This window comes from Papaver somniferum, unplaced genomic scaffold (assembly GCF_003573695.1).
Source record: "Papaver somniferum cultivar HN1 unplaced genomic scaffold, ASM357369v1 unplaced-scaffold_10, whole genome shotgun sequence".
NCBI classification, from domain to species: domain Eukaryota; kingdom Viridiplantae; phylum Streptophyta; class Magnoliopsida; order Ranunculales; family Papaveraceae; genus Papaver; species Papaver somniferum.
The window spans coordinates 19,800,624-19,827,942 of record NW_020618825.1 but is presented as its reverse complement, the minus strand read 5'-3'; the positions used below and the strand labels follow the sequence as shown (position 1 = coordinate 19,827,942).

At 37.5% G+C, this 27,319-nt stretch overlaps 1 protein-coding gene and 1 long non-coding RNA gene across 2 annotated transcripts; one reads left to right on the top strand and one right to left on the bottom strand.

Annotated features, from left to right (window-relative positions):
- Positions 1 to 12,111: 12,111 nt before the first annotated feature.
- On the top strand, positions 12,112 to 13,998 carry LOC113326067 (cytochrome P450 CYP736A12-like). Its single transcript, XM_026573874.1, has 2 exons — positions 12,112 to 12,827; positions 12,960 to 13,998. The coding sequence occupies exons 1-2, from the start codon at positions 12,348 to 12,350 to the stop codon at positions 13,674 to 13,676; spliced, it is 1,197 nt and encodes a 398-aa protein (XP_026429659.1). The 5' UTR covers positions 12,112 to 12,347; the 3' UTR covers positions 13,677 to 13,998.
- Positions 13,999 to 15,814: 1,816 nt separating this feature from the next.
- Positions 15,815 to 19,115, bottom strand: LOC113327029. Its single transcript, XR_003348692.1, has 6 exons — positions 18,859 to 19,115; positions 18,152 to 18,381; positions 17,738 to 17,971; positions 16,948 to 17,121; positions 16,344 to 16,434; positions 15,815 to 16,265 (listed from the first exon to the last, which is right to left on the bottom strand). It is a non-coding gene; the product is annotated as an uncharacterized LOC113327029 (long non-coding RNA).
- Between the last annotated feature and the right edge of the window lie 8,204 nt (positions 19,116 to 27,319).

The following is a 27,319-nucleotide window of genomic DNA, read 5'->3' as shown; positions in this document are numbered from 1 at the left end:
GTTCAATGTTCCTTGGTTCGTTGAAGATTTCTTTGAGGTTGAAAAGTTGCTGGCCGAAACAGTCGAAGGTCCTTTTACGGATATGGTGAAGAAGCAGGAAGCGGAAGTCGAAAAGTTGTCCAGGAAGCTGAAGTTGAAGAGGGCGGATCTCCAAATCACGACAGAGGCTTTTTCCAAGAAGAGCAAGACATTGTTGAAAAACTTTCTTTGAACGCATTTCTGTCATCTGAACTTCTTATTTTAGGTTTTTTTTTTGAAAGGAAAATGAAACGCCTAGTTTACGATTTTGATTTCCTGGATTTTTGGTTTGACAGACAAATGTTACCTTGAGGGTTTTGGTTTATTATTTGGAACAAACTGTTTTTAGAATAACGATGCTTTTTGGTTACGATTGCGAATGGTGCAAACATCCCAGGAAAGCCACTGAATCGTGAGCATTGCTTGTCGACAGAGAGCATGAGATGAAACATAACATGACTATTGGTTTCATCATTCCCGTGAAAACCTGAAGTAGTAAACCACGTATTTGTATAGGCAATACTTACTCGGTTTTTGGATCTTCTGGTGAAAAAGGAATCTCCTAGATGTAAGACCGAGTTTTGTGGGAAACATCGCCGTGACTGTGGAAAGTCCCCAGTCATTCCTTGTCATGTTGCCGATACCTAGGCGGATCGTTTGCTTCTAACCCCTCGGAAGTCCCCAGTCGTCCCTTGCCGTGTCACGACTGGTAATCGAGCCGCCTAGTAGCTGAGTCGTCGATTCCTGAACGGATCGTTTGATTTTACTGTCCTGACGTCTGGGTCGAGGTATGATATTGAAGATTGAAAATTTACATTGTGATTGAAAGATCAACCTCCCACTGTGGTCGCCAATTGTTTGCGGGTGAAAACGATTTCTGCTGTATTTGGTAATTTCGGGTGTGTGGGTGAGGAACTAGTTTAAACCCTAAACAATTTACAGCAAGGGAGTACTTTAGATTCGAGAGATCAATCTGTACAAATCCGTCCTAAACCAAGAAATGGCCGTTCCAGACTTGCTTCGGTCACAAAGTGAAGGAGATGGGTTGGTTTTAGGGAGGGAAGCGAAGATAGTGTTGAGACCAGAATAGTTGATTGTGGAAGAGTAGTTGTTTCACGAATTGTATCAGAAAGTGGGAAGCTAACAGATGGAAAGCTAGCAAATATTTTCTGAGTGTTGTATCCTCCTGACCTGAACTTGTTGTTCGGTGGAAATAGGTAAGACCTATTTATACAAGTCGAAGTGAAACGTACTCTGGTCTCGTAAGAATTGGAAAACGCATGAGTAAATGGGAGGAGGTGGTAACCGGTAACGCATGGAATTGATGTTCCATAAAAGAAATCGTTTCACTATTACCCCTTGTATTTACTAACCGCCTCATCCTTATGACACTGTCTTATAACGGGCGTAGTGTACGCCGCACGCTGTAAACCGCCAAATCAATACCCAATGAGCATCCCCCAGTTTGTGACATGTGTTTATGTCTCGAGTGTTTTCGTGGAAAACATGTAGCATGTTGTTGTTCGGCAAGTTGAGCTTGGGAGACTTTCCGGCTAGGTGGTGACCTTCGACGGTCAAGATTTTGCATCTTGAGAGGAAGGGTAGTCGTTGATTATTGCACCCCTTCGTTTGGTAGCCAGTGGCATGAAAGCTTGGCCTGTACGGCTTTAATATGGCCTAGTTTAGGCGCGGACAAAAGTTAGGGTTTTGGCTTTGTTTGGGAGCGACTAAACTAGGGCTTGGCGTCGGGCCAAAGGTTTACATGCGTTAGCTGGTAACCTTGGACGTCTAAGATCTTCATCTTAGATGGAAAAGTGTTCGTTGATCTTCCCAAGCCTTTGTTTTGGTAGCCGCATAGGGAAGTCCGGCATGGTATGGCGCCGCAAGGTGGTTGGCATACCATTGGCACATGTGGCATGGCTGGCATGCCTTGGCGCGGTTCGGGCGTGGCCAAAACAAAGTTTTTGGCACTGGTACAAAGGTTACCATACGTTGGTCGGCGACCTTGGACGGCTAAGATTTGCATCTTATATGGAAGGATGGTCGTTGATCGTCGCCAGCCTTTGTTTTGGTAACCGCATAGGGAAGGCCGGCATGGTATGGCGCGACAAGGTGGCTGGCATGCCATTGGCACATGTGGCATGGCCGGCATGCCTTGGCGCGGTTTGGACGTGACCAAAACTAGGGTTTTGGGCCAAAGGTTACCATGCGTTGTTTGGCGACCTTGGACGGCTGAGATTTGCATCTAAGATAGAAGGGTGGTCGTTGATTGTCGCACGCCTTCGTTTTGGCAGCCGTGAAGGGAAGGCCCGCATGGCATAGCTTAGGTGCGGCAAAGTGGGTGGTGCGGCATGCCATTGGCACATGTGGCATGGTCGGTATGCCTTGGCGTGGTTTAGGAGCGGCCAAACTAGGGTTTTGGCGTTGGGCCAAAGGTTAGCATGCATTGTTTGGCAACCTTAGACGGCTAAGATTTGCATCTAAGATGGAAAGGTGGTCGTTGATCATCGCACGCCTTCGTTTTGGTAGCCTCGAAGGGAATGCCGGCATGGCATGGCTTAGGCGAGACAAGGTGGATGGCGCGGCATGCCATTGGCACATGTGGCATGGTCGGCATGCCTTGGCGTGGTTTAGGCGCGACCAAACTAGGGTTTTGGCGTTGGGCCAAAGGTTACCATGCGTTGGTTGGTGACCTTGGACGGCTGAGATTTGCATCTAAGATGGAAGGGTGGTCGTTGATCATCGCACGTCTTCGTTTTGGTAGCCGCGAAGGGAAGGACGACATGGCATGGCTTAGGCGCGACAAGGTGGATGGAGCGGAATGCCATTGGCACACGTGGCATATTCGACATGCCTTGGCGTGGTTTAGGCGCGGCCAAGCTAGGGTTTTGGTGTTGGGCCAAAGGTTACCATGCGTTGGTTGGTGACCTTGGACGGCTGAGATTTGCATATAAGATGGAAGGGTGGCCGTTGATTGTCGCACGCCTTCGTTTTGGCAGCCTTGAAGGGAAGGTTGGCATGGCATAGCTTAGGCGCGGCAAGGTGGATGGCGTGGCATGCCATTTGCACATGTGGCATGGTCGTCATGCCTTGGCGTGGTTTAGGCGCGGCCAAACTAGGGTTTTGACGTTGGTCCAAAGGTTACCATGTGTTGTTTGGCGACCTTGAACGGCTAAGATTCGCATTTAAGATGGAAGGGTGGTCGTTGATCATCACACACCTTCATTTTGGTAGCCGAGAAGGTAAGACCGGCATGGCATGGCTTAGGCGCAGCAAGGTGGATGGCGCGGCATGCCATTGGCACATGTGGCATGGTCGGCATGCCTTGGCGTGGTTTAGGAGCGGCCAAACTAGGGTTTTGGCGTTGGGCCAAAGGTTACCATGCGTTTTTTGGCGACCTTAGACGGCTAAGATTTGCATCTAAGATGGAAGGGTGGCCGTTGATCATCGCACGCCTTCATTTTGGCAGCCGCATAGGAAAGGCTGGCATGGTATGGCGCAGCAAGGTGGTTGGCATGCCATTGGCACATGTAATGCGGATTGCATGGTTGGCATTAGGGGTGTCAACGGGTCCGGGTCTTCCCGGGTATCACTAGACCCGGACCCTACTTATAATGGTCGGGTCCGGTTCCGGGTCCGGTTCCTAAACTTGTGGACCCAGAACCGGACCCGTTTAAATACCCGGGTACCCGTCGGTTCCGGGTACCCATTGGGTCTTAATAAAACTATTTAAAAAACCTCAAAAACTTAATATATTTCTCTTTTTGGCTTGGATTTAAGTAATTTTTATAAAAATTTATTATTATTTCTTATTAATGTACTAAATAAAGGTTAAATGTAAGAGAAAAAATTTAAATGAGTAAAATATCAAAGCTAAAACTAGCAAAAATACTTGTAATTTTGCTAAAAACATGAATAAAAGAATGAATAAACGGGTACCCGATACCCGCGGGTACCCAACGAGTATTACCCATTTGAACCCGTTTAAATTCGGGTCCAACCGGGTAATTACCCGCCGGGTCCTAAGTAGCTAATGGGTCCAACTTTAGGACCCGGAACCGGACCCAAATATATCGGGTTCGGGTAATGGGTACCCATTGACAGCCCTAGTTGGCATGCCTTGGCGCGGAGGTGCGGATGGCATGGCTTTCCATTGGTGTAATGATGCGGCTGGCATGGCATGTCATTGGCGCAGTGGTGCGGTTGGTATGGTTGGCATGCCTTGGCGCGGAGGTGCGGCTTGCATGGCATGCCATTGGCGCAGTGGTGCGGCTGGCATGGTTGGCATTCCTTGGCGCGGAGACGTGGATGGCATGGTCTGCCATTGGCACAGTGGTGCGGCTGGCATGGTTGGCATGCCTTGGCGCGGTAGCATGAGAATTAGGGTTTGGCATAGATGATGTCAGACAGTGTTAAGGGTTCTGCCGTGGAACATGACCCATGTAAAAAAAAAGGGGTATCCCGGTAATTCTTACGTAGGCATGCTGTTTGATTCAATAGATGTGCTAATGGTCATAATGACATCATGTCAGATATACAGTTTTACGATTTTGACGCTAAGCTAAAAACCACCATCAACAACCGTATATATTGCATTGAATGTTTTCTTCCTCGTTTCACCATTGGTTTTTGTGGTAAATAGTTTCGCTTAATTTTTAGAGAAGATATATGCACCGTATAAAATGTTGCGCGAGCAATAAGGAGGGTCGCACAATTTGCGCCCTTATGTATTCCCGCTATCTTTACAGCGTGCATAATATGTACCTATTATATGCTTCGACGAGCTTTATAAAGCTAGTGTGTAATTTGCACTTTGTAAATGTTGTGTCAACAAAAACGAGTGCTGCATATGTTAATTGCGCCTTGTAGATATACAATTGTCGAGCGATAATGAGTGTTGCATTTCTTTAAATGATATTTAGCGTTAATATCATGTCTTCTCGTCGCCTGAGCTATTACCCAAAATCACGAATGGTGAATGCAAATAAGATGCAATTGTGGTAGGCTTATTCTTGAATATGGGAACCACAATAGTTCTAGGGTTTAAGAACCTGATTAACACCGTACCACCAGAAGTGGAAATATACGGGACGGTAGCATAATGATTGGTTTGAATAAGCCATCTCTGAGCCTGGTAAAGCTCTGCTATCGTTGTGACAAACACGATACGTGCATCTGAAATGTCGTTTATTGTTGTTGATCACTATCGGTCGTCTTGGCAGGACTGGTACTGATATTGATATAGTGTATGTGGTTACAAAATTCGTTCACAGTTTACTGTTAATTTTACATGAAAATTTAAATTCTTTAAAACTATTCCAGCTGGACAGTAAACGAGAGTGAAAATTGATTGGTTATCTTTCCTGGGATGCGAATTCTTTTCTGCACCCAGTTGCTCCCTTGATAGGTAGAGTAATGCGGAACTGAGGGTTCTGTTGACTAGGCATTCCCGCCTAAGGATTAGGGGGAGAATCGTCGACGATATTGGTTAACTCCAATTGTGTGTCATTTAAATTCTCACACCGAGAAATGCCTGAGGTGTTGGAGATTACTCTATTGCTTGATTTAGCAAGAGTACGCTTGCTTGATTCAGCATATATTAAAGTCCTTGCAACGCTTTCCATGTAATCGCAACGATTATTTCGTCTGGAAATATGCTTAGAATCATAGACGAAAACCTCTTGTATGAGGTATGCCAATATAATCAGATGACGTCCATATTCTCTTTGAGTGATGAGTTGATATATCTCCTGACGAGGAGCACATCCATTTAGTTTGCGTTGATATTTCGTGGTGAATAATATCCGCATACTGAAATATGGTACCAATGGATTAAAATATCCTCATGCTCTTGAGAATGATGTAAGATCATTAACTAGATGATTATGAACTGGTAGTCGATAATGTTCAGAGTAGCTACTGAAATTGTTGTGGATAGATATCCCCCTTTGCAAAGGAATTATATAAAACGTTTATATGATTGGAAGATGTAGACCTCAGTTCATATTGGGGTGTTTTCTCCCTTTTGTACGCTTTTGAGACCTTAGTCTTAGCATCAGTCGCAAATGTGATGCTTATATGATAGAGTATTGAGAAAACTAATTTAGGTTGCTTGTAGCGCCACCCTATGAAAGTGAGTTTCCACAACCACTAACCTGGTTGACAGAAGTATGGTCTGGTAGTCATACGTGACTCGACTTGTCAACTGGGTGGTAACTGTATATCTATACTCATATAGATATTAAATGAAACTCTTGTTTGTTAGTTATTGATGTTGTATCATCCTAGTGATGCTTTGGGCATTGATGGTGTGTATACCTGTTGTTATTGTGCATTCACTAAATGGTCTAGTTACTTCATTCATAAAGCATTTTGAACTTATTACTCATGAAACCATTGTTATGTTTTATGTTCGAGACGTGCTACATTCTGCTGTTGTTAGTACTCTACTACAAGGTTTGAAAATTTGATGAGAAAATCTTTTCACCATTTGGGGCAGGAAAGGCTGTCTCCTGAGAAACGGCGTGAATTATTATGGTTTGCACAAAATAAACCAGGATGTATCTCATCTCGATGTTTTCAGAAATGAAAGACATGCAGAAGATTTGTTATCTTCAGAAATTGCAAACCAAGTTGCTTATTGAGAAGCTGTAGTAAGTGTTTCATTTAAAACACACCTTGAGCATGGATATAGGTTGACTCAAAATATTTTGCTTCTCCTAAAAGGAAAGAACCAGTCACAATCATTTAAAGATAGTGCTCTTAAGGAGACTGTCAAAGGAAGATCTGATTTCTGTGAGCACAATTCTCATTATATGAGAACATCCTTGCAACAGTTATGGAACCTCAAAATGAGAGGATATCCATAAGGCATGTGTGCAATAGAGAAATTTGCGATCACAATACAATGATTGTTGGTGACATACTCGAAGTATCCAACGATACTTTTATAGATGATGCTGGTGTTGAACCACTCTCTATATTGGGATGTCATCAAAGATATGATTGGCTAAACTAGAAGGGATACATTCAGGCAGAATAACAATTTATCATAAAATGCATAGTTTTGGTACTGCAACCAGAACGCTCGATAATGTGAGCTACTCTTAGCCACATGTGGGTGTTTGTAGTATCGACGTCCGATGATGTAACCCTAGTGGCTATAGGTGGATGTTTACGCATAATGAGAAAATCAAAATCAACAAATGGCACAAATTCTTTCACAAAAATATGAAATGGATTACAAAGAAACATATTCCCTATTATGGATGCAACTACCTCTTTGGTATTTGTCTGGCAGTCTTTAAAGGACTCAACATGCATCTAGAGGATGTGGTTATTGCGAATCTGTGTGAAGTACAAATAACTGCATATAAATTCCTAAAGTTTTTCCACCTATCAGTAGAATTACCATGTCGTATGCATTTGCTCGATAAGGACGAAAATGGGCGATCATCTAAGTGAATTCTTATATTATCCAGGGATATGGGAGCCATCTTATATGCTCATAAAATTGTGCATTTACTAGATTTGATTTATACAACATATGCTTTATTGGAACTTCTGAAGAGTCCTCAAAAGCACAAAATTGCTTAAAGCAAGAGTTCGAGATGAATTCTCGGTAAAACAAGGTCTCAATCTGTTGGTTGAGCATTGTAGATGGAAGTCCATTAATTTTGTCAACCTTAAGGGTTTAGACATGTTTAAATGGACAAGATGACATTGTTTCAGTCATTCGATCTCATACATTTAAGATTGATCGGCTTACACCTCAACAAAGATAGTGTATCACTCGGTGGTTTGCATTACACAAAAGATGTGTAAATGGTATATCAGCTGAAATATGCTATAGATACCTGATATTGGGTTTGTGGTAAACACGTAAGCCTGGCTCTGTCCCAATACCAATATCGAGACATTGGTCCGAAGATAACCCCTTCATCTTCCTGGTACCACTAAGCTTGATCTTTTGTATGAAAGATCGCTGGATGTCTTCCACAGAGAAAATTTAATCGGACTGCTTGAGTTTTTGATCTTTAACAGGTTTGTTGAAGCAGCTAAGCATTCTCCTAGCTAATAGTATGGTAATAGAAGATACTTTTATTCCTCCAATCAGTTACGATTGTTCAGACAAATTTAGTGGAGAATAAAAGGTTATACTATCAGAAGATCATTGATAAATTGCACACAAGAAAATCAGACTGATTTTCTCCACTAAAGGAAACTGGAGCTGCTAAAGACATTAAAGGATGGTTCGTGGTTTCTATGTAGTATCATCGAGCACAATGATCAACTGATAAGGCTTCTCATCAGGGGGAGTAAATCCACAGAAGACTATGGATATTGGGTATGATGGACATTACGTCGTGTACTCTTTTTCCTTAGTCAAGGTTTTGTCCCACTGGGTTTTCCTTGTCGATGTTTTAATGAGGCATGCGAGTCCACCTCCATCCGCAGTTTGAAATGTTGTACTATTTTTCCTTCGTCTTGGTTTTTGTCCCTTTGGGTTTTTCCAGACAAGGTTTTAACGAGGCAGCATCTGCGGGTTTATTATTGTTCTGAGAACTCATGTTTTCCTACGTTCAGGTTTTCTCCCCGAGGATTTTCCTGACGAGGTTTTTAATGAGATAACAATCTTAGAACAGTAATCATCATCTAAAGTGATGTGTATCCATAGAGTTTTTCCAGGATGCGGTTATCTAATAATCGCCCGTATTATTGGATTCGGGTTTTACCGTATATAGTTTTTCCTGAAAAGATTTTGATGAAGAAAAGTCAGTAACATCGACAATATCTTTGTGAGCTTCCAACATTCAAGTGTTTCCAAGCAGCTTTCCTGGAAAATATACGGTCACCAAAAACTCGAAGTGTTGTACTTATTTCATTGGACCAGAACTTATCCGGGCGAGTTATTCCTGTGCAGCAACATCATTAGAATGGTGGTCATCCAAGGAAAGTGTTATATAATGTGGGCCCAAACAATATTAGATGGCTGACCACCATTGGATATGAGCTTCATTTCTATCCATAATTGCATTGTGTAAATATGCATGCCACGAGGTCCTTGTTAGATAACAGTTGGATACGCACGTGTTTTTGTGCAATAAGTCCATGTTTTCTTTGAGTGGCTACAAATACTAGCCGATTTGAAATGCAACAATAGCAATGAAATGAAAAAGAGAACTCAGTCCCGTCTTTTCTCCCATCTTTTTTTCTTCTTCTTAATTTATGGATATACACTAATAACTATTATGGTTGGTGTGAGACAGTGTTATTACTAACTGTAGATATTGGTGTGAGCCGATATAAACTAATGAATATATCGGTACATCAACTTATGTATTGATGTTGACAACTAAGTTACAACACTATCAGCTTAGTGGATATAGACGTACAACAAACTTTTAACTTCCCCCATTATCCAATCCATGGACACCGAATGTGCCGACTTGCATCCAACGTGCTAGTGGGGCCTGGCTTTCACACCCAATGTTGGCGCGATTCCTCTTTCTAGGTCATTCTGTTAATTAGTTAGAAATCTAACGGGAATGGTACTTCCAACCACTTAAAAATATTTATACAGCAGGGACAAATAGTACTTCGCCCGCCACGAGAATGCGGTTTGCCCAACTCATAAGGGCATAGGTAGAGGTGTAAATGGGCTGTGCCAACACAAACACAACCCAGCACAGCACGCTAAAAGTTGAGCACAGCCCAGCTCAACACGTGATTTAGCCCAGCAGGGCATAGCACATTAGTTAAATGGGACGTGTTGGGTTTGACTAATTGGCACAGTAACCCAGCACAGCACGCGACGCGGATTAGCATGTGGCACGACACAACACATCACGTTAAGAAAGCACGCCATAAAATATATAAAATACTACAAAACATAGCACAATACATCACATTTTGTGTATATTTTTTCACAAAAAAAAAACTTTATTCTAGTCGATTATTGACATTTTACTGCCGTTATGTTAACTTATTTCCATAATAACACATACAATACCTAAATATTTGGAAAACATTGATGTTGGAAAATATAAAATAAATGTGCATGCCACAGCCACAGCACGGGCCAGCACATTTATTTTTCTGGCACATCCCAGCCTAGCACGCCTTCTAACACGACACGTTATAATCTCCGGCACAGCACAAAACGACACCGTGGTACGGTAGTGATGATATGGTGATGATAATGCCGTAAAATATCAAGAACACACCAAAAACTCAATCACCAAAAGAAAAATATCATGCTTTTCTGTCAAGAACATAGAAATCGATCAAGAAAATCAACTATCTGAACGTTTTCTTTTATTGTTAGATTAAGAGCATTTAATAAAATAAAAACCGGAACTTCTTTTTGTCGTTTCCTTTATCATTGGTTCTAAATGAATCGTGTAAAAACAACACTAAAACCACCCCAACTCCAAATACATCCTTAAAAGGGAAAATGAGAACCCTTTTTGGAGCGCTGAGTTCCTAACTGGATGCTATGGGACTCAACTAAAAAGTTACGTGAGAGGTAGTTTTGGTATTGTTCATATTCACGGTTTTAGTGTTGTTCATTAAATATTTTTGTTTTCTTATTCACTGTTGATCCTATATTTGTAGTTCAGATTCAAATATGCTAGTAATTATATGTGGATATTTACGTTCGTAATGTGTTTAGAAACGGTTGTTTTTCGTTATTAATAATTAGCAACAATTGAGAGAATGTAAGCGTCAGTAAATTTTAAAGAAAAACAGTCACTGCATACTTAAGCAACACAAATATTGAACTTACGAAAATTATTGACCTAGTCTGGTTGTGAATCAAAAAAAAATAAATAATAATAATAATAATAAAAGATTTTTTTTGGCATTTAACTGTTTTTGATGTGTTTTTCACGTTCTTAGAATAAAATACTTTGTTCTGATGGAGATGTTCTTCATGTTTTTGATGTTTTATCTTGATTGATTAAGAAGTATTATCATCACCATCTTCATCACTGCTCTGGCCATGAATATTTGTAATTTTATTTTATTTTGAAACATTTCTGTTCATTATTGAATAAGGAGTATTATTACAAGAAACTAGTTGGAAGTCTAATAAGCTAAGCTTTAACAGCGTACTACTACATTAGTTTAACAGGTTTCCGTGCTAGCTTACCAGCGAGCCTCATGAGAAACCAATCAAGAAGGCCGAAGCGGATATGGGGATGATTATGTCAGCAAGGGGGCAAGCTAACTCTACCTTATATGTCAAATTCTACAATATTACGCCATCGCGGACTCGAACGTGGGACCTCCTGAAGAACATGAAACCTTTAAGAAACGTGGATGACCAGCTGAGCCAACTACCCGTTTTTTTGAAATAGAATATGTAATAATATACTCCCTCCGTCCCACTCCTAAGTGACCTATTTGATTTTAGATTTTGTCCCAATGATAAGTGACCTATATCACTAAACAATGAGATATTCCGGAATTATCCTTTTAGTTAATTATAAATAATATATGAAATATGTATAATTTGATAGGCATGTTTATATTCGTTACGTAGGTGTTTTAAAATGCTTTTCAATTGTATGAAATTTGCGAACATCCGTGGAGTATTTTGAGAGATAAACCATTTTTAAATTTCACTAGTTATTATTCATAAGGGTATAATTGTAAAAAATGATTAAAAATACTATTTTCCTTGCTTGCCTTAAAAATTGTGCAAATTTCAAATAGGTCACTTAGAAGTGGGACGGAGGGAGTATAAAGTATCTTGATAAAAACCCAATTAAATTCCCAATCGTTATCCATACTGACACTACCAAATAAATATATTTAAATCAAAAACTAAATTTATTTTATAATATAATTGTAGTTCTTTGATTTAGCCCTGAAATGAAAATCTTTCAAATCTTAGTTTCAGGGGTAAAATAGTATTATGCTTCCAAAACACCCCCGTAAGCAAATACGTCGGATTGGAATATGATGAGTGGCGCGCAAACCATTTGTCACTAACTTCCAACTGCTTAAATGCTTGTCTAGTATGACCTTTACCATAATAGAATGTAGTTGTATTAATTTCTTGCATCCATATATGATCTATTTTTTCTGATTACATCTCTTCTATAGTAGAATTTTTCTATGGATTCTTCTTGGATCACCATGTTTATGTCTCTATTCTTTATTGCAACTCTATTCTTGTTTTCATATCTCTTCTTGAAGTCAATACTTTTTAAAGGTAGTTACCAGTTACCACCTGGTCCATATTTCTTGGCAATCTTCATAGGTTGGGTAATCTCCCACATCAAAACCTTCAGAAATTATCCCTCAAATATGGACCCATAATGTACATGAGATTGGGTCTAGTTCCAGCCATTGTTGTCACATCACCGGAGTTAGCCGAACTGATCCTGAAAACTCATGACATTGTTTTTGCTAGCAGATCAATACTTGAGAGTGGAAAATACTTTGGTTATGAACAGGAGTTAGTTTTCAAACAATATTGCTCGGCATGGCGAAATATTCGGAAACTATGTACTTTACATTTACTTACTAATTCGAAGATTGAATCGTTCAGGTCTACACGAGAAAGTGAAGTGAGAAATGCTGTTGAGTCGATTAAAGTTGCAGCTGATAGTCAAGTGCTCGTTAATTTGAGCCTTATAGTGGAATCGTTAGCAGAAGATATAACTCATAAAACAATATTTGGATCACTTAAGAATGATCGGTTTAATTCTAAATCTCTCATCCAAGAAGCTTTTAGGTTAGCAGGAGCCTTCAACGTAGCTGATTACATTCCATATATTGGAACACTTGACCCTCAGGTATGTATGTATACCAAAAATTCTTGTATAATGCCTTCAATAAATAATAAATATAAGAGTCAGATCCATGACCAATATAGGTTGACAGTTATTTTTTTTCTCCTGTTCTCTTATTTGTGAATCTATATTTAGGGATTGGCCAGGCAAATAAAATCAACCGGCAAACTTGTAGATGAATTCCTCGAGCATATCATCGACCAACATATAAAAGACCATGGAATGTCACAACAAGATCATTATCAAAGGGACTTCGTCGATATTTTGTTATCCTTGATGAATGCACAAGAGACGACCATGAATAATGAACTGAAATTAGATCGTGAAAACGTCAAAGCAATCTCGTTAGACATGATTGGAGCAATGATGGAGACGTCAGCAACGACGGTTCAGTGGGCAATCTCAGAAATCATAAAGAACACTCGTGTCATGAAACTAGTTCAACAAGAATTAGAAACAGTAGTTGGGTTGGATAGACAAGTAGAAGAGACCGATCTAGTGAAGTTTCCATACTTAGATATGGTGCTAAAAGAGAGTATGCGACTTCATCCCGTGACTCCGCTCTTGATACCTCGTGAATCCATGGATGATATCAACATTAACGGTTACCACATACCTAAAAAGACAAGGGTATTTGTGAACGTTTGGGCAATCGGAAGGGACAAAAAAGTGTGGTCGGATAATGCTGAGGAATTTTACCCAGAGAGGTTTACTGTGGTGGATGTAGATATGAGAGGAAAAGACTTTAGGCTTCTGCCGTTTGGATCAGGTCGTAGAGGTTGCCCTGGAATGCAAATGGGTCTTACCTTGGTCCGATTGATGTTAGCACAATTAGTGCATTGCTTTAATTGAGAACTCCCACATGGAATGTCACCCCATAAGTTGGAAATGAATGAAAAGTGTGGTTTAACTGTTCCTAGAGCTAACCATTTGATGGCTATCCCAAGTTATCGTTTAACTAAATAATGGTCCAACAATAACGATCGGGTCAAAGATGTCTTTCTTGTTTATTGCTTGTTTGATTTCTACTTGTAATATTTGAAGTCAGGCCTTGCCTCCTCATTTCTGTTTTCCTTTCTTTTATCTATAAATTTCTCTTTGGGCTGTGTTTCAAAAATTTCTACTTGTAATCGAGTAACGTGTTATAAGATTCTCATGCAATAAGATTTGCATGTTCTAATATTAGTGAAAGATTTTGGTTTAGCATACTAGAGTATTTCTTCTCATCGATTCAAATAATTTGTAGCATGTTTTCTTTTGTTTTTCATCTATTTCACTCCTTTTCCTGAGGTTTGGCCTAGCCTCTTTCTATTTATTTGCTTTGCCTTTTATTAATAAAATCTCCTCGCGAGTCTTGCCAAAAAAAGAAGAAGAGTACATTAGAACTGAAAAGCACTGTCTTACAAAGAAAAAAGATCCAAACTTGTTAGGTATTGTCATAGAAATCAGTTAACATATAACAAATTAAAATGGAATGCCTCCCTGATAAGCAGCTTGGGAATTTTAAAGTTCCTCTGAAGATTTCTTTTCTGATATGGACTTTGTGTTATAATGGTACGCCAATTCTTGATTACCTTTATATTGCGTGGGAATGTTATAAACACCCCTACTATCCATGGATCCTGCACAAATACCCTTATCCATAATACAAATACCCCTCCCATTTCAAAGAGAAATTCTATAAAGTTATAGTACCAAATCTGCCGTCACCTACATAATATTTCCCATCGATGTTTTTATTTCTATGCTCTGTCTCCTCCTCTCCCGAAGTCAGCCACCACCACCATATTCATCGTCGCCACCGTCGTAGGAACATCACCTCCACTATATCACCTGCCAAAATTCCAGAACCATCTCTACAAGAACATCTCCATAATCAGATCTCATAAAATAAGGTTTTTAGATTCAGAAATTTAAAGTTCGAGGTTTCGGTTTCAGGTAATTTTTGAATTCGAAGATTCGCGTGTTTGAACCGTTGAAACTTAATTATGATTTAGTGATTTTTCCTCTTCTGATTTCAATCCAGATTCAGAGATCAATTTGATTTTTGGTTTTCGATTTGATAATTTCGACTCGAGATTCAGATTTCGTGTGGATTTTGAGTTGAAGATTCAGATTTAGTGAATTTTATTATTGAATTCATAGGGTCAATAACAGTGGTGGGTTAATGTTTTGAAAGGTACGTATTTTAGTAATGCATTACGCTTAGGGGTATATATTAAGAGGGTATTTTAGTAATTTTATTATCTATATACTATATAAAAGAGGGTATTTTAAAGAGAGAGAATGTCTGGAGCGGTGCTTGGTTCTTTTCTTCATCAACATGAGGCGGAGCAGAGCAGTTGTGGTGGTGCAGGTACAGCACAGCAATTGAAGACAACTTGGGTTGAGATTCTCAAGCAAGGAAATAAGATAGTTAGTGGTAATAACATTCAGGGCATATCTGTTACTGATTAAATTTCTCAATCTGAACGTATCTTGTTTCTCAGAATGCTCTAGAGAATTAGTTCACACTACACCAAATCCTGATTTTTGTCACAGAGTATATCTGTTACTGATTAAATTTGTAACACATATACGACGTTGCAGAAACGCGGTGATTAATATTGTTATATAATTTTGCAACGGTTTACTCTGTGACAATAATCATATATGAGTTACGTTTAATCGTCACAATTATTAATAGCAACAGTTGATCTAATTTTTTCTTTGGACACGTGTTTATTTGCCACAATTATTTTAACGGTTTTAATTGTTACTCCATATTCGCAACAATTAACTGACTGACACGGGTATCTTTTCACAAATACAGTAACACCTATAAGTGTTAATTATTTGGTAACGAACCTTTCTGGAACGTTTCATCATTTGATGCCAACTAGTTAACACTTATAGGTGTTACTGTATTTGTGACAAAAATAGACACGTGTCATCATTTTGATATGAACACCAAAATGATGACACGTGGTTCTTTTTAGGTACATCTGTTGTAACAGTTAAACCTGGGACATTTCTTTAAATTACAATTAAAAAAAATGGGTAGCCCAGATCATTTTCATGGACCCGGGCTTCCAGTTTACAAGCCTGTAATACATGTCATTATCATGGACCTGCACTTTCAGTTTACAGGACTGAAATACAATTAAACCTGAAACACAATTGAATTTTCTTTTTTCAGCAAACTATCCATATTCTTTCTACCAATTCCTACATTCATTATTACACAATCTCAATCTACAAATCTACCGAAACACAAATACGAACGAATCCTTCTATTCATTATGAAATCTACCCAAAAACAATTCAATCTTACTCAAGTGTTGTTGGACAAAAAAACAATCCTCTCCAGCTGCTTAGTTGGTACAAGAATAAAGGTTGCAGGCATGACAAGAGTATTTATCTACTTAAGCAGCTGGATGCTCGACTCCAAAGCTCAAACACCTGAGATTTGACCAGAAATTTAAGGAATCCTCATGTTAAGAAAAATATAACACATTATGAGAAAATGAAAGGAAATACCTGAAGGCTGAAGAGCACAACCAAGATCAAGAACAGAAGAACCTAGTTTTCTCTTTAGCTGTACCAGTTTCAGCATTGGCATCTAATACGCCTGTCCAACAATAAAAATTGAGCATACATATAAGTTGATGACAGAAACAACAGACAGAAGTGCATCTTAGATGCTACTTTACTAGATGTGAAGTAGCAGGACCACTACTAGATGTGAAGCTCATATAAGCTACTTCTAGAAAAGGAATATCAGGAAGAAAAATATGTTATAGCACCACCAAGAATAAATAGTTGGGGGATGTAGATGAAAATGATTGGTGTCGATTCCTACATTATGAGTTCAGTGGTCATGAGTCGAAAAAAATCAATGCACGTAGCATTGCTCATGTTCTGAAAACAAACTCTCCCAGGCGCCTCATCTTATATTCAAGAACTTGCTCATGTTCATGTTTGTCACAATAGTTCGTGAAAGGGAAAAATAGAACAAATTTAGCTATACAAGTTATATATGACAGAACAGAAGTGGAGAAATATTCTTTCACTAGTAATTGGGCAGAAACCAACACAAAATCTTCAACATTTTTTTATAAACTAAGAAAACTCAGTATTATACCTATCAACAAGTCATGATTTTTCACAATACGGCTTCGCCGGCAATCGAGTTCCACAAGAAAATGATCCCTTCATTTAGAATTATTTTGATAGTGTCCATGTTAAGAACCGTAACAAATCAGAGCATCCTTTTCTGTTGTCAGGGATTTTAACATCCTTAACTGGACCATAGCTCCTACAGAGATCAAATAAAACTTTAGAACTAACAAATCCAAATTCGGATACTTCACATAAGCACAAAAAATTATAAACGTTAACTGAAATAATTGAAAACATCACACTAGTCAACACACCAATCAGGGGCGGAGGCAAAGGTTGGCTAAACCTGGCTGTAGCCCACCCACCCCCCCTAATTTTTAGAAAACTCAACAGAAGTAAGAAATTTCCTAACTAGTTGTAGCAATATGTGGATTTAGTCCATCTATCCTAACATTTTAGCCCACTGCCCACTACGTGTTTAGATTTAGTCCACCTATCTAACTCGTAAGTCAAAAAGAAGTCACCCCACTGGCTCATTTTTCCTTTACTAATTCCTAATAAAAACACCTTTTACCGAATTCCTAACTAGTACCTTCTTTAAAGACAAAGATGCAGAACTGAAGCTCAAGTACAGTAGTATTTGGTAATCAATCCAAGGATTTCTACTCTATTTGTCTAGGTACGGATTCTTTTTCTATACTGGCTATTAATCCAAATCATCCAGTACCTAAATAGAAATGCATATATGTTAGTACAAACATAAATACAGTAGCTCTTTTATAGATGTGATTTATTGAAACATTGGTGCATACCCTGAATACATCCAACAGCTTCTTCTTCAAGAGTGACACCTCCAACGAGAATATGCTGAGAAGGATTATGAGTTTTAACCATTTCAAATGAAACATTGTGGAACTTAAAGTTAACATAAGACCCTGCTCTGACACACTCGCACTCCATGCAGCGAGATCGCTAACAACAAGAAATGGATCAGCTAAGCTTGTCAAGCTAGCTAACAGGAAATCACCAACTCTAGCAATATGCACCTGGCAATAAAACCTAAGTCAGTGCATGACAAAATTTAAGTACAGACTAAGTATAAAGGATAATGATATAGATATAATATACCACGTGACAGAACAAGACGAGTATGTCCACAAGAGTTGTTTCTAGTTTCAAAAAGTGACAGAACAAAAAGAAAGCCCGTCGCCAGTTAAGCTAGTTACCTAGCTGAGAAAGAAGTTCCTTAGCTCCTTCCTCGATGTGACGTCCTCCAAGGTACCCTTCCAAGATAATGTTTCTCAGGCATTCTTTATCCATTTGGATTGTCTCTTGAGGAGTGACATCTTTAAAATGATCTACCATCATATAAGGATGTGCAGCTCACCGCGACAAAGAATGGAATTCCACAGTGGATATGTAGTTTGCCAGTTCACTAATTTCGTGCTCTAAGTACCTGTTGACCACCAAATAAGCTGAATAAGTTGTAAATTAGGAAGCAGTGTTATTCCACCCTAACTCAATCAAGCAGCAATTGTAGAAAACGAATTAACTCCTACTTGTTCTTCTCCTCTATGTAAAACATACATCTGAGCTAAAAACGAAAAAACATTAAAAAATTAATAACAAACCAAACCCCTATAATACTAGGCTAACACAGCAAAGCACCAAATATTCATACTGAAATTAAGATTGATTTACACAAATCGTGATGCATTTAAGCTGTTTTAAAAGCATAAACTCTCAAGTATGAAGATAGAAAAATAAAAACTGATTATACACAAGATCTACATGGTAATTGATGAATTTGAAATGAGAAACAAAGTTAGGGTTAAAAGATTTAGGGATTTTTATCTGGGTGTCATTTTAACAACATCAAAATTCTTATAATCTTATCAATCGTGATACATATGTATAAAAGAGAGAGATTTACCATAGAAATAATAGTACTAGGTTAGTGAAATTGGTGGTAACTGAAGCAAATCTAGGTATTCGTTGCTGAAAAGAATGATGAGGTAGGAACATTTTTTCGATTCAAGTAAATCAAAATGAAAATAATAATAAAGATTTTTGGTTCTGGGATGAGGGATTACAGTGGTGGTAGTTGTGATTGAGTGAAGGTGGCTGCGGCTGTGTTCGTAGTAACTTGGGGTTTTTTTCCGCTTGAGAGAGACTGGAAAAATTGAGAGAGATGCGAGAAAAATAGAAAGGAGGAAATGAAGTGAGAGCAGATGAATTTGGGTTTTGATAGAAGTGTTTCACGGTTGAGATTAATTTAAATTTTATCATGCGGATCGCGAAATTTTTTGGACGGCTGCGATTTGGTTTCGGATTATCATACGAATCAACCCCGGTGTGTGAGAAGCTTGTGCTTCTTTGCTGGTGTTTCTTTGCTAAATTGTGTTTCTTTGCTAAACTTAATTCGCGCATTCGGCATATTAACCACTGGCGGGTCAGAAAATTTCTAGTTCTAGGGATGCAAAATAGCAAAAATAGGCTTAGGATTCCAAAATCTCAGAAAATTTAGACAAATTTAGGCTTAAGATGCGGTTTAGCAGGATGTGCAACTGCACACCCTTGCTTTTAACTACCTCCGCCGCTGATATTAACAACCTTCATTATGAACAAGTATTTTAAAAGGTGTCGTGTATATTTTAGTCCACGTCTAGATTTGGATCTCCATTGTAGTAGATTTCAAGCCATATAAGTGGTGGAGCAGATTTCGATTCACAATGACAAATTTTAAGTTGTTGCTTTGATTTTCGATTTGTCACATAGTGTACGAAGTTATGAAGTATCATTTGGTTTACGATGGTAGATTGAGGGCCCGAGTTCAACTAATCCTTGAGGTAGTGAAGTAGATTTGGTTTACACTTGTTCAAATGAACTGAAGATGAAATATAGCATATTTCAACATCTCGGGTTCAAAGATTATTAGAGTTAGAACTGAGTTTCTCATTCGGATGAACTGAAGAAGAAATGTATCAGATTTGAAAATCCCGGGTTCGAAGATTACTAGAGTTAGACCTGAGTTTCTCATTCTGATGAACTCCAGATGAAATATATCATATTTGAACATTCCAGGTTCAAAAATTACTAGAGTTAGACCTGAGTTTCTCATTCAGATGAACTGTAGATGAAATATATCATATTTGAACATCCCAAGTTCGAAGATTACTAGAGTTAGACCTGATTTTCTCATTCGGATGAACCGCAGATGAAAAATATCATATTTGAACATCCCAGGTTCGAAGATTACTAGAGTTATACCTGAGTTTCTCATTCGGATGAACTGAAGAAGAAATATATCAGATTCGTACATCCCAGGTTCGATGATTACTATAGTTAGAACTGAGTTTCTCATTCGGATGAACAACATATGAAATATATCATATCTGAACATCCTAGGTTTGAAGATTACTAGAGTTCGACCTGAGTTTCTCATTCAGATGAACTACCGATGAAATATATCATATTTGAACATCCCAGGTTCAAAGATTACAAGAGTTAGACCCGAGTTTCTCATTCGGATGAACTACAGATGAAATATATCATATTTGAACATCCCAGGTTCAAATATTACAAGAGTTAGACCTGAGTTTCTCATTCGGATGAACAGCAGATGAAATATATCATATTTGAACATCCTAGGTTCGAAGATTACTAGAGTTAGATCTGAGTTTCCCATTCGGATGAACTACAAATGAAATATATCATATTTGAACATCCCAGGTTCAAAGATTACAAGAGTTGGACCTGAGTTTCTCATTCGGATGAACTGAAGAAGAACTATATCGAATTCGGACATCACATGTTCAAAGATTACTAGAGTTAGACCTGAGTTTCTCTTTCGGATGAACTGGAGACGAAATATATCAGTATTGAACATCACAGGTTCAAATATTTTTATAGTTAGGCCTAAGTTTCTCGTTCGGATGAACTGGAGACGAAATATATCAGATTCGAACATCACAAGTTCAAAGATTGCTAGAGTTAGACCTGGGTTTCTTGTTCGGATGAACTGAAGACGAAATATATCAGATTACTAAAGTTAGACCTGAGTTTCTCGTTCGGATGAACTGAAGACGAAATATATCAGATTCGAACATCACAGGTTCAAAGATTGCTAGAGCTAGATCTCGGCTAAAATTTCGGCCGAAATCTCGGTTTTTTATTTTAATTCTGGTTTAACAGTTTCATGGAGTCTCTAATTCAATTGAAACTCTTCAGTTTTCATCCGTTGCAAGATCAATCGGTGAAGGGAATCAAGAATCTAAGAAATCAAAACAAAAAAGAGTAATAATTGGAAAATCAAATTAATTAAAGAACATGATCAATCCCATCATAAAGAAACAAAACCCTGAATTTGGATACACTCTAAAATTACAGTGCATCATTTAGTGATTCAAAAGACACGAGAAAAGAAATAAACCCTAGTATCTATTTTATACTGAGCAGAGACTTGTTAAAATGCCCACATCCACACAATACGATACGAGAAGAAACATTCTGTTCCATGAGAGAGTTTTAGAATGAGTGAAAGACAAAGCAAATTTTTCTCGTAAAAAGAAGAAAGAGAGCTAATAATATAATCCCCAAAGGGTATATATGTGTCGCGGATTTATGAGAGTTGATTACAAGAGTTTGACACGTCTCTGACTCTACTCTTTTGTACAAATTTCACAAGTATAAAAAAGAATCCTAAAATGGTCCCTCCGGAATTCCAGCCGGTTGTCTCGAAGAGAAAGTTCTGTCTCGGTATCTCGGACCCAGGCGAGATAGTCGGAGATACGAAATCGACCACATTGAGTTAGACTTGAGTTTCTCGTTCAGATAAACTGAAGAGGAAATATATCAGAATTGATCATCAAAGGTTCAAATACTACTAGAGTTAGAGACTTGAGTTTCCCATTCAGATAAATTGAAGAGGAAATATATCAGAATTGATCAACACAGGTTCAAAAGCTACTAGAGTTAGACTTGAGTTTCTCGTTCGGATGAACTGAAGACGAAATATATCAGAATGGATCAACACATGTTCAAATACTACTAGAGTTAGACTTGAGTTTCTCGTTCGGATGAATTGAAGACGAAATATATCGGAATTGATCAACAGAGGTTTAAAAACTACTAGAGTTAGACTTGAGTTTCTCGTTCGGATGAACTGAAGATGAAATATATCATATTCGAAAAACACAGGTTCAAAGATTGCTAGAGTTAGACCTGAGTTTCTCGTTCGGATGAACTGAAGACGAAATATATCATATTCGAACATCACAGGTTCAAAGATTGCTAGAGTTAGACTTGAGTTTCTCGTTTGGATAAACTGAAGAGGGTTATTTGGCTTTTGGTACTTACATTTTGTCTAGAATTAGTGTTTGGTCTAACATTTGTCCAACTTAGGGTTTGATACTTAAAAATAACGTTGACTCTTTAAAGTCTTGACTTCTGTTTAGTAATTATGAGAATAAATAAATAAAATTGATTTAACTGATGTCGTTAACATCGCCGTTAGAAGAGTAACACTCATCATAATCAAGCTCGTTTTCTGAAGTTCTTCCCACCATTGATGGGGCAGAAACAGTAGCAGTACCATAAGAAAAATAAAAACCCTAGGAGAAAAATCATCAACAATGATGAAAAGACAAAACAAACCCTTTTGTTGTCAACATATTCTCATTACAGTCGCCATCTCATCGACGATCAAGCTGAAGAACAACTTATCAAATAAAGTTAAACAATATCCATCTGAAAAATAGCTTAAACAAGTGAAATTAAGAAGGAAATTATGCTTAAATTAAAAATCTGCACATTCAGAATGTTATCTTTTATTCGTCAATCTCTTCCAGGATCTTCATTGTACCCTTATGAAACCCAAATTACATAAGTGAATCGACAAGAACTAATCATTTCTTTTCATTTCATCAAAATTGTCAATCGAAACAATAATGAATCCCAACTGATCCGATTTAATCAATTCCGTTAGTACCCAAATTGAAACCCAAAGAAGAATCAAAACCCTAACCGAATAAAAATTGTACCATCACTAATTTGTAATCATTTCTGCAACAACACCAACAGTAAATTAAACCCTCTGTTAGACTTTTTGTTTCACCAAAATCCCCAAAACCAGACCCTAGATTCTAAATCTCTGCAACAATGATTTTCTTCATCATTTGATCCAAGTACAACAAATCCTGATGTGTTAATAAAATAGGTTTCAACAAAAAGAAAGAAGGAAAATACTGAAGGGATTATAGAGAAGAAAATGCGAGAGTAGAGTTATAATGAAGAAGAGGATAAATTTCTCCGCTGTCTTGTGAAACTCGGTGCGATTTTGTGCAATTTTTCTTCTGATCTAATTTAAACCGTAGAAATTTTAAGGACTAACAAGTCTTTATTACTAAAGTCATAATTAAATTAGTATTTACACATTTTAAATTCAGAAAGTTAAAAACGTCATCACATGATATAGTCAATGCAAGTCAACGTCTATTTCAAGTACCAAATCCTATGTTGGACAAAAGTTAGACCAAACACTAACTTTAGACAAAATGTAAGTACCAAAAACCAAATAACACAACTGAAGACGAAATATATCAGATTCGTTAGTACAATAAATATCATGGAGATAGTGAAAATGACCATTTTTACCCTTATCAGAAATAAGTGAAATAAATATTACAGATTGTGAAAATGACCATATTACCCTTACTAGGAATAAGTGCAATAAATATCACACAGACAGTGAAAATGACCATATTACCCTTACTAGGAATTAGTGCAATAAATATCATGGGATAGTTAAAATGACCATACTACCCTTATCGGAAATAAGTAAATGAAATATTACAGATTGTGAAAATGACCATATTACCTTTACTAGAAATAAGTGCAATAAATATCACCCAGACAGTAAAAATGACCATATTACCCTTACTGAAAATTAGTGCAATAAATATCATGAAGACAGTTAAAATGACCATACTACCCTTATTGGAAATAAGTAAATGAAATATTACAGATTGTGAAAATGACCATATTACCCTTACTAGAAATAAGTCAATAAATATCACAGAGATAGTGAAAATGACCAAACTACCCTTATCAAAAATATATAAAGTAAATATTATAGACTGTGAAAATGACTATTTTACCCATACTAGAAGTAAGTGAAATAAATATTATGGAGACTGTCAAAATGACCAAAGTACCCTTTTGGAAATACGTGCAATAAATATCACACAGACGGTGAAAATGACTATACTACTCTTACTAGAAATTAGTGAAATAAAGATTATGGAGACTGTGAAAATGACTAGACTACCCTTATCAAAAATAAGTAAAGTAAATATTACAGACTGTGAAAATGACTATTTTACCCTTACTGGAAATAAGTGCAATAAATATTATGGAGACTGTCAAAATGACCAGACTATCCTTATCGGAAATAAGTAAAGTGAATATTACAGACAGTGAAAATGACCATACTACCCTTACTAGAAATAAGTGCAATAAATATTATGGAGACTGTGAAAATGACTAGACCACCCTTATCGGATATGAGTAAAGTAAATATTACAGTCTGCTAAAATGACCATTTTATCCTTAGGGGAAATAAATGCAATAAATGTTATGGAGACTGTCAAAATGACCAAAGTACTCTTATTAGAAATAAGTGCAATAAATATCACACAGACGGTGAAAATGACCATACTACTCTTACTGGAAATTAGTGAAATAAATATTATGGAGACTGTGAAAATGACCAGACTACCCTTATCAAAAATAAGTAAAGTAAATATTACAGACTGTGAAAATGATTATTTTACCTTTACTAGAAATAAGTGCAATAAATATTATGGAGACTGTCAAAATGAACACATTACACACTATCTTTACCGGAAATAAGTAAAGTGAATATTATAGACAGTGAAAATGACTATACTACCCTTACTGAAAATAAGTGCAATAAATATTATGGAGACTGTGAAAATGACCAGACCACCCTTTTCGGATATGAGTAAAGTAAATATTACAGTCTGTGAAAATGACCATTTTACCCTTAGGGGAAATAAGTGCAATAAATGTTATGGAGACTGTGAAATGACCAGACTACATTTATTGGAAATAAGTAAAGTAAATATCGCTGACAGTGAAAATGAACAAATTACCCTTACTAGAAATTAGTGCAATAAATACATAGTGACAAAGAAAATGACCAGATTACCCTTATCGGAAATACGTTAAGTAAATATTATAGACTGTGAACATCACCATTTTACCCTTATCACAGTCTCCATTACATTTATTAACCTTATTTCCAATAAGGGCAAAATGGTCATTTTCACAGAATATAATATTTACTTGACTTATTTTTGATAAGGGAAGTTTGGTCATTTTATAGTCTCCATGATGTTTATTGCAGTAATCTCTAGTTAGGGTAATATGGTCATTTTCACAGTATGAAATATTAACTTTACTTATTTTTAATAAGGGTGGTCTGGTCATTTTCACACTCTCAATAATATTTATTGCACTAATTTCCGGTAAGGGTAATATGGTCATTTTCACAGTCTGTAATATTTACTTTACTTATTTCTTATAAGGGTTGTATGGTTATTTTCACAGTCTGTAATATTTACTTTACTTATTTCCGGTAAGGGTAATCTGGTTATTTTCACAGTTTCCATAATATTTATTGCACTCATTTCCAGTAAGGGTAATATGGTCATTTTCACAGTCTGTAATATTTAATTTACTTATTTATGATAAGGGTACTCTGGTCATTTTCATAGTCTCCAGAATATTTATTACACTTATTTCCAGTAAGGGTAAAATAGTCAATTTCATAGTATGTAATATTTACTTTACTTATTTCTGATAAGGGTAGTTTGGTCATTTTCATATTCTCCATGATATTTATTGCACTTATTTCTTGTAAGGGTAATATAGTCATTTTCATAGTCTCCATGATGTTTATTGCACTTATTTCTGGTAAGGGTAATATGGTCATTTTCACAGTAAGGGTAATATGGTCGTTTTCAAAATGTGTAATATTTCCTTTACTTATTTACGATAAGGGTAGTTTGGTCATTTTCACAGTCTCCAAAAGATTTATGTACTTATTTCTAGTAAGGTAAAATGGTCATTTTCACAGTAATATTTTCTTTACTTATTTCTTATAAGAGTTGTATGGTTATTTTCACAGTTTGTAATATTTACTTTACTTATTTCTGATAAGGGTAATCTGGTTATTTTCACAGTTTCCATTATATTTATTGCACTAATTTCCATTAAGGGTAATATGGTCATTTTCACTATCTCTAATATTTATTTCACTTATTTTTGATAAGGGTAGTCTGGTCATTTTCACAGTCTGCATAATATTTTGTTGCACTTTTTTCCATTAAGAGTAATATGGTCATTTTAACAGTCTGTAATATTTAATTTACTTATTTCCGATAAGGATAGTCTGGTCATATTCACAATCTTCGAAATTTTTATTGCACTTTTTTCCCTTATGAGAATAAGTGCAATAAAAATTCTATAAAGTTATGACTCGTTGCAAGCTCGATTTACACGCTTGGTATCTTGACGATGGCACTATTGTCGGCGATACGTTGGAGGTTGCCTAAGCTTTGAAAATTATAGAATCTGAAGGACCGGCTAGAGGCTTGCATCTCAATATCAAGAAAACTGAGGTTTTTTGGCCTACTCTTGATCCTCGCAGCCTCAAGGAGGGTGTTTTCCCCAAAGACATTGGGAGGCCTAGCAAAGGTGTTAAACTTTTGAGTGGACCTGTGAGTTTGGACATGGATTTCATGAGCGACATGGTTTTTGGTAGGGTGAACAAGACTATTCAGCTAATGCCGGCTATCAAAAAACTCAAAGACCCTCAGAGTGAGATGTTGCTGCTTCGTAACTGTGTCGGTGTCTCCAGACTATATTTTGCTATGCGTACCACCAATCCTGCTGCTATACAACAAGCCACCGACCTCTTTGACGATCACCTACTCAAGTATTTGAGGCTTCTGATAACGGGTGATGGAGCTGGTTTCAGTTATTTGCAACAGAGATTAGCTACATTGCCTATCAAAGATGGTGGCCTCGGTATTTACACTATGGCAGAAAGTCGCACCTACTATTATCTTTCCTCTCAGAGTCAGACGACCTCGGTGCGGAAGGTGATACTTGGTGGTTTATTCCCAACCGACAATGGTGCTGCTTACAAGTTAGCTCTTCAGAAATTTACTAAGGTATGTGATTTGCCTTCTACTTATTGCGTCGACGACACTTCCCCCCTTTCTATGCACTCCCAGGCAGTTTCCTATTTCGATGCAGTCAAGAAGCGGATCCCTGTCCAGTTTACTTTATCTGCTAGAGATTCAATA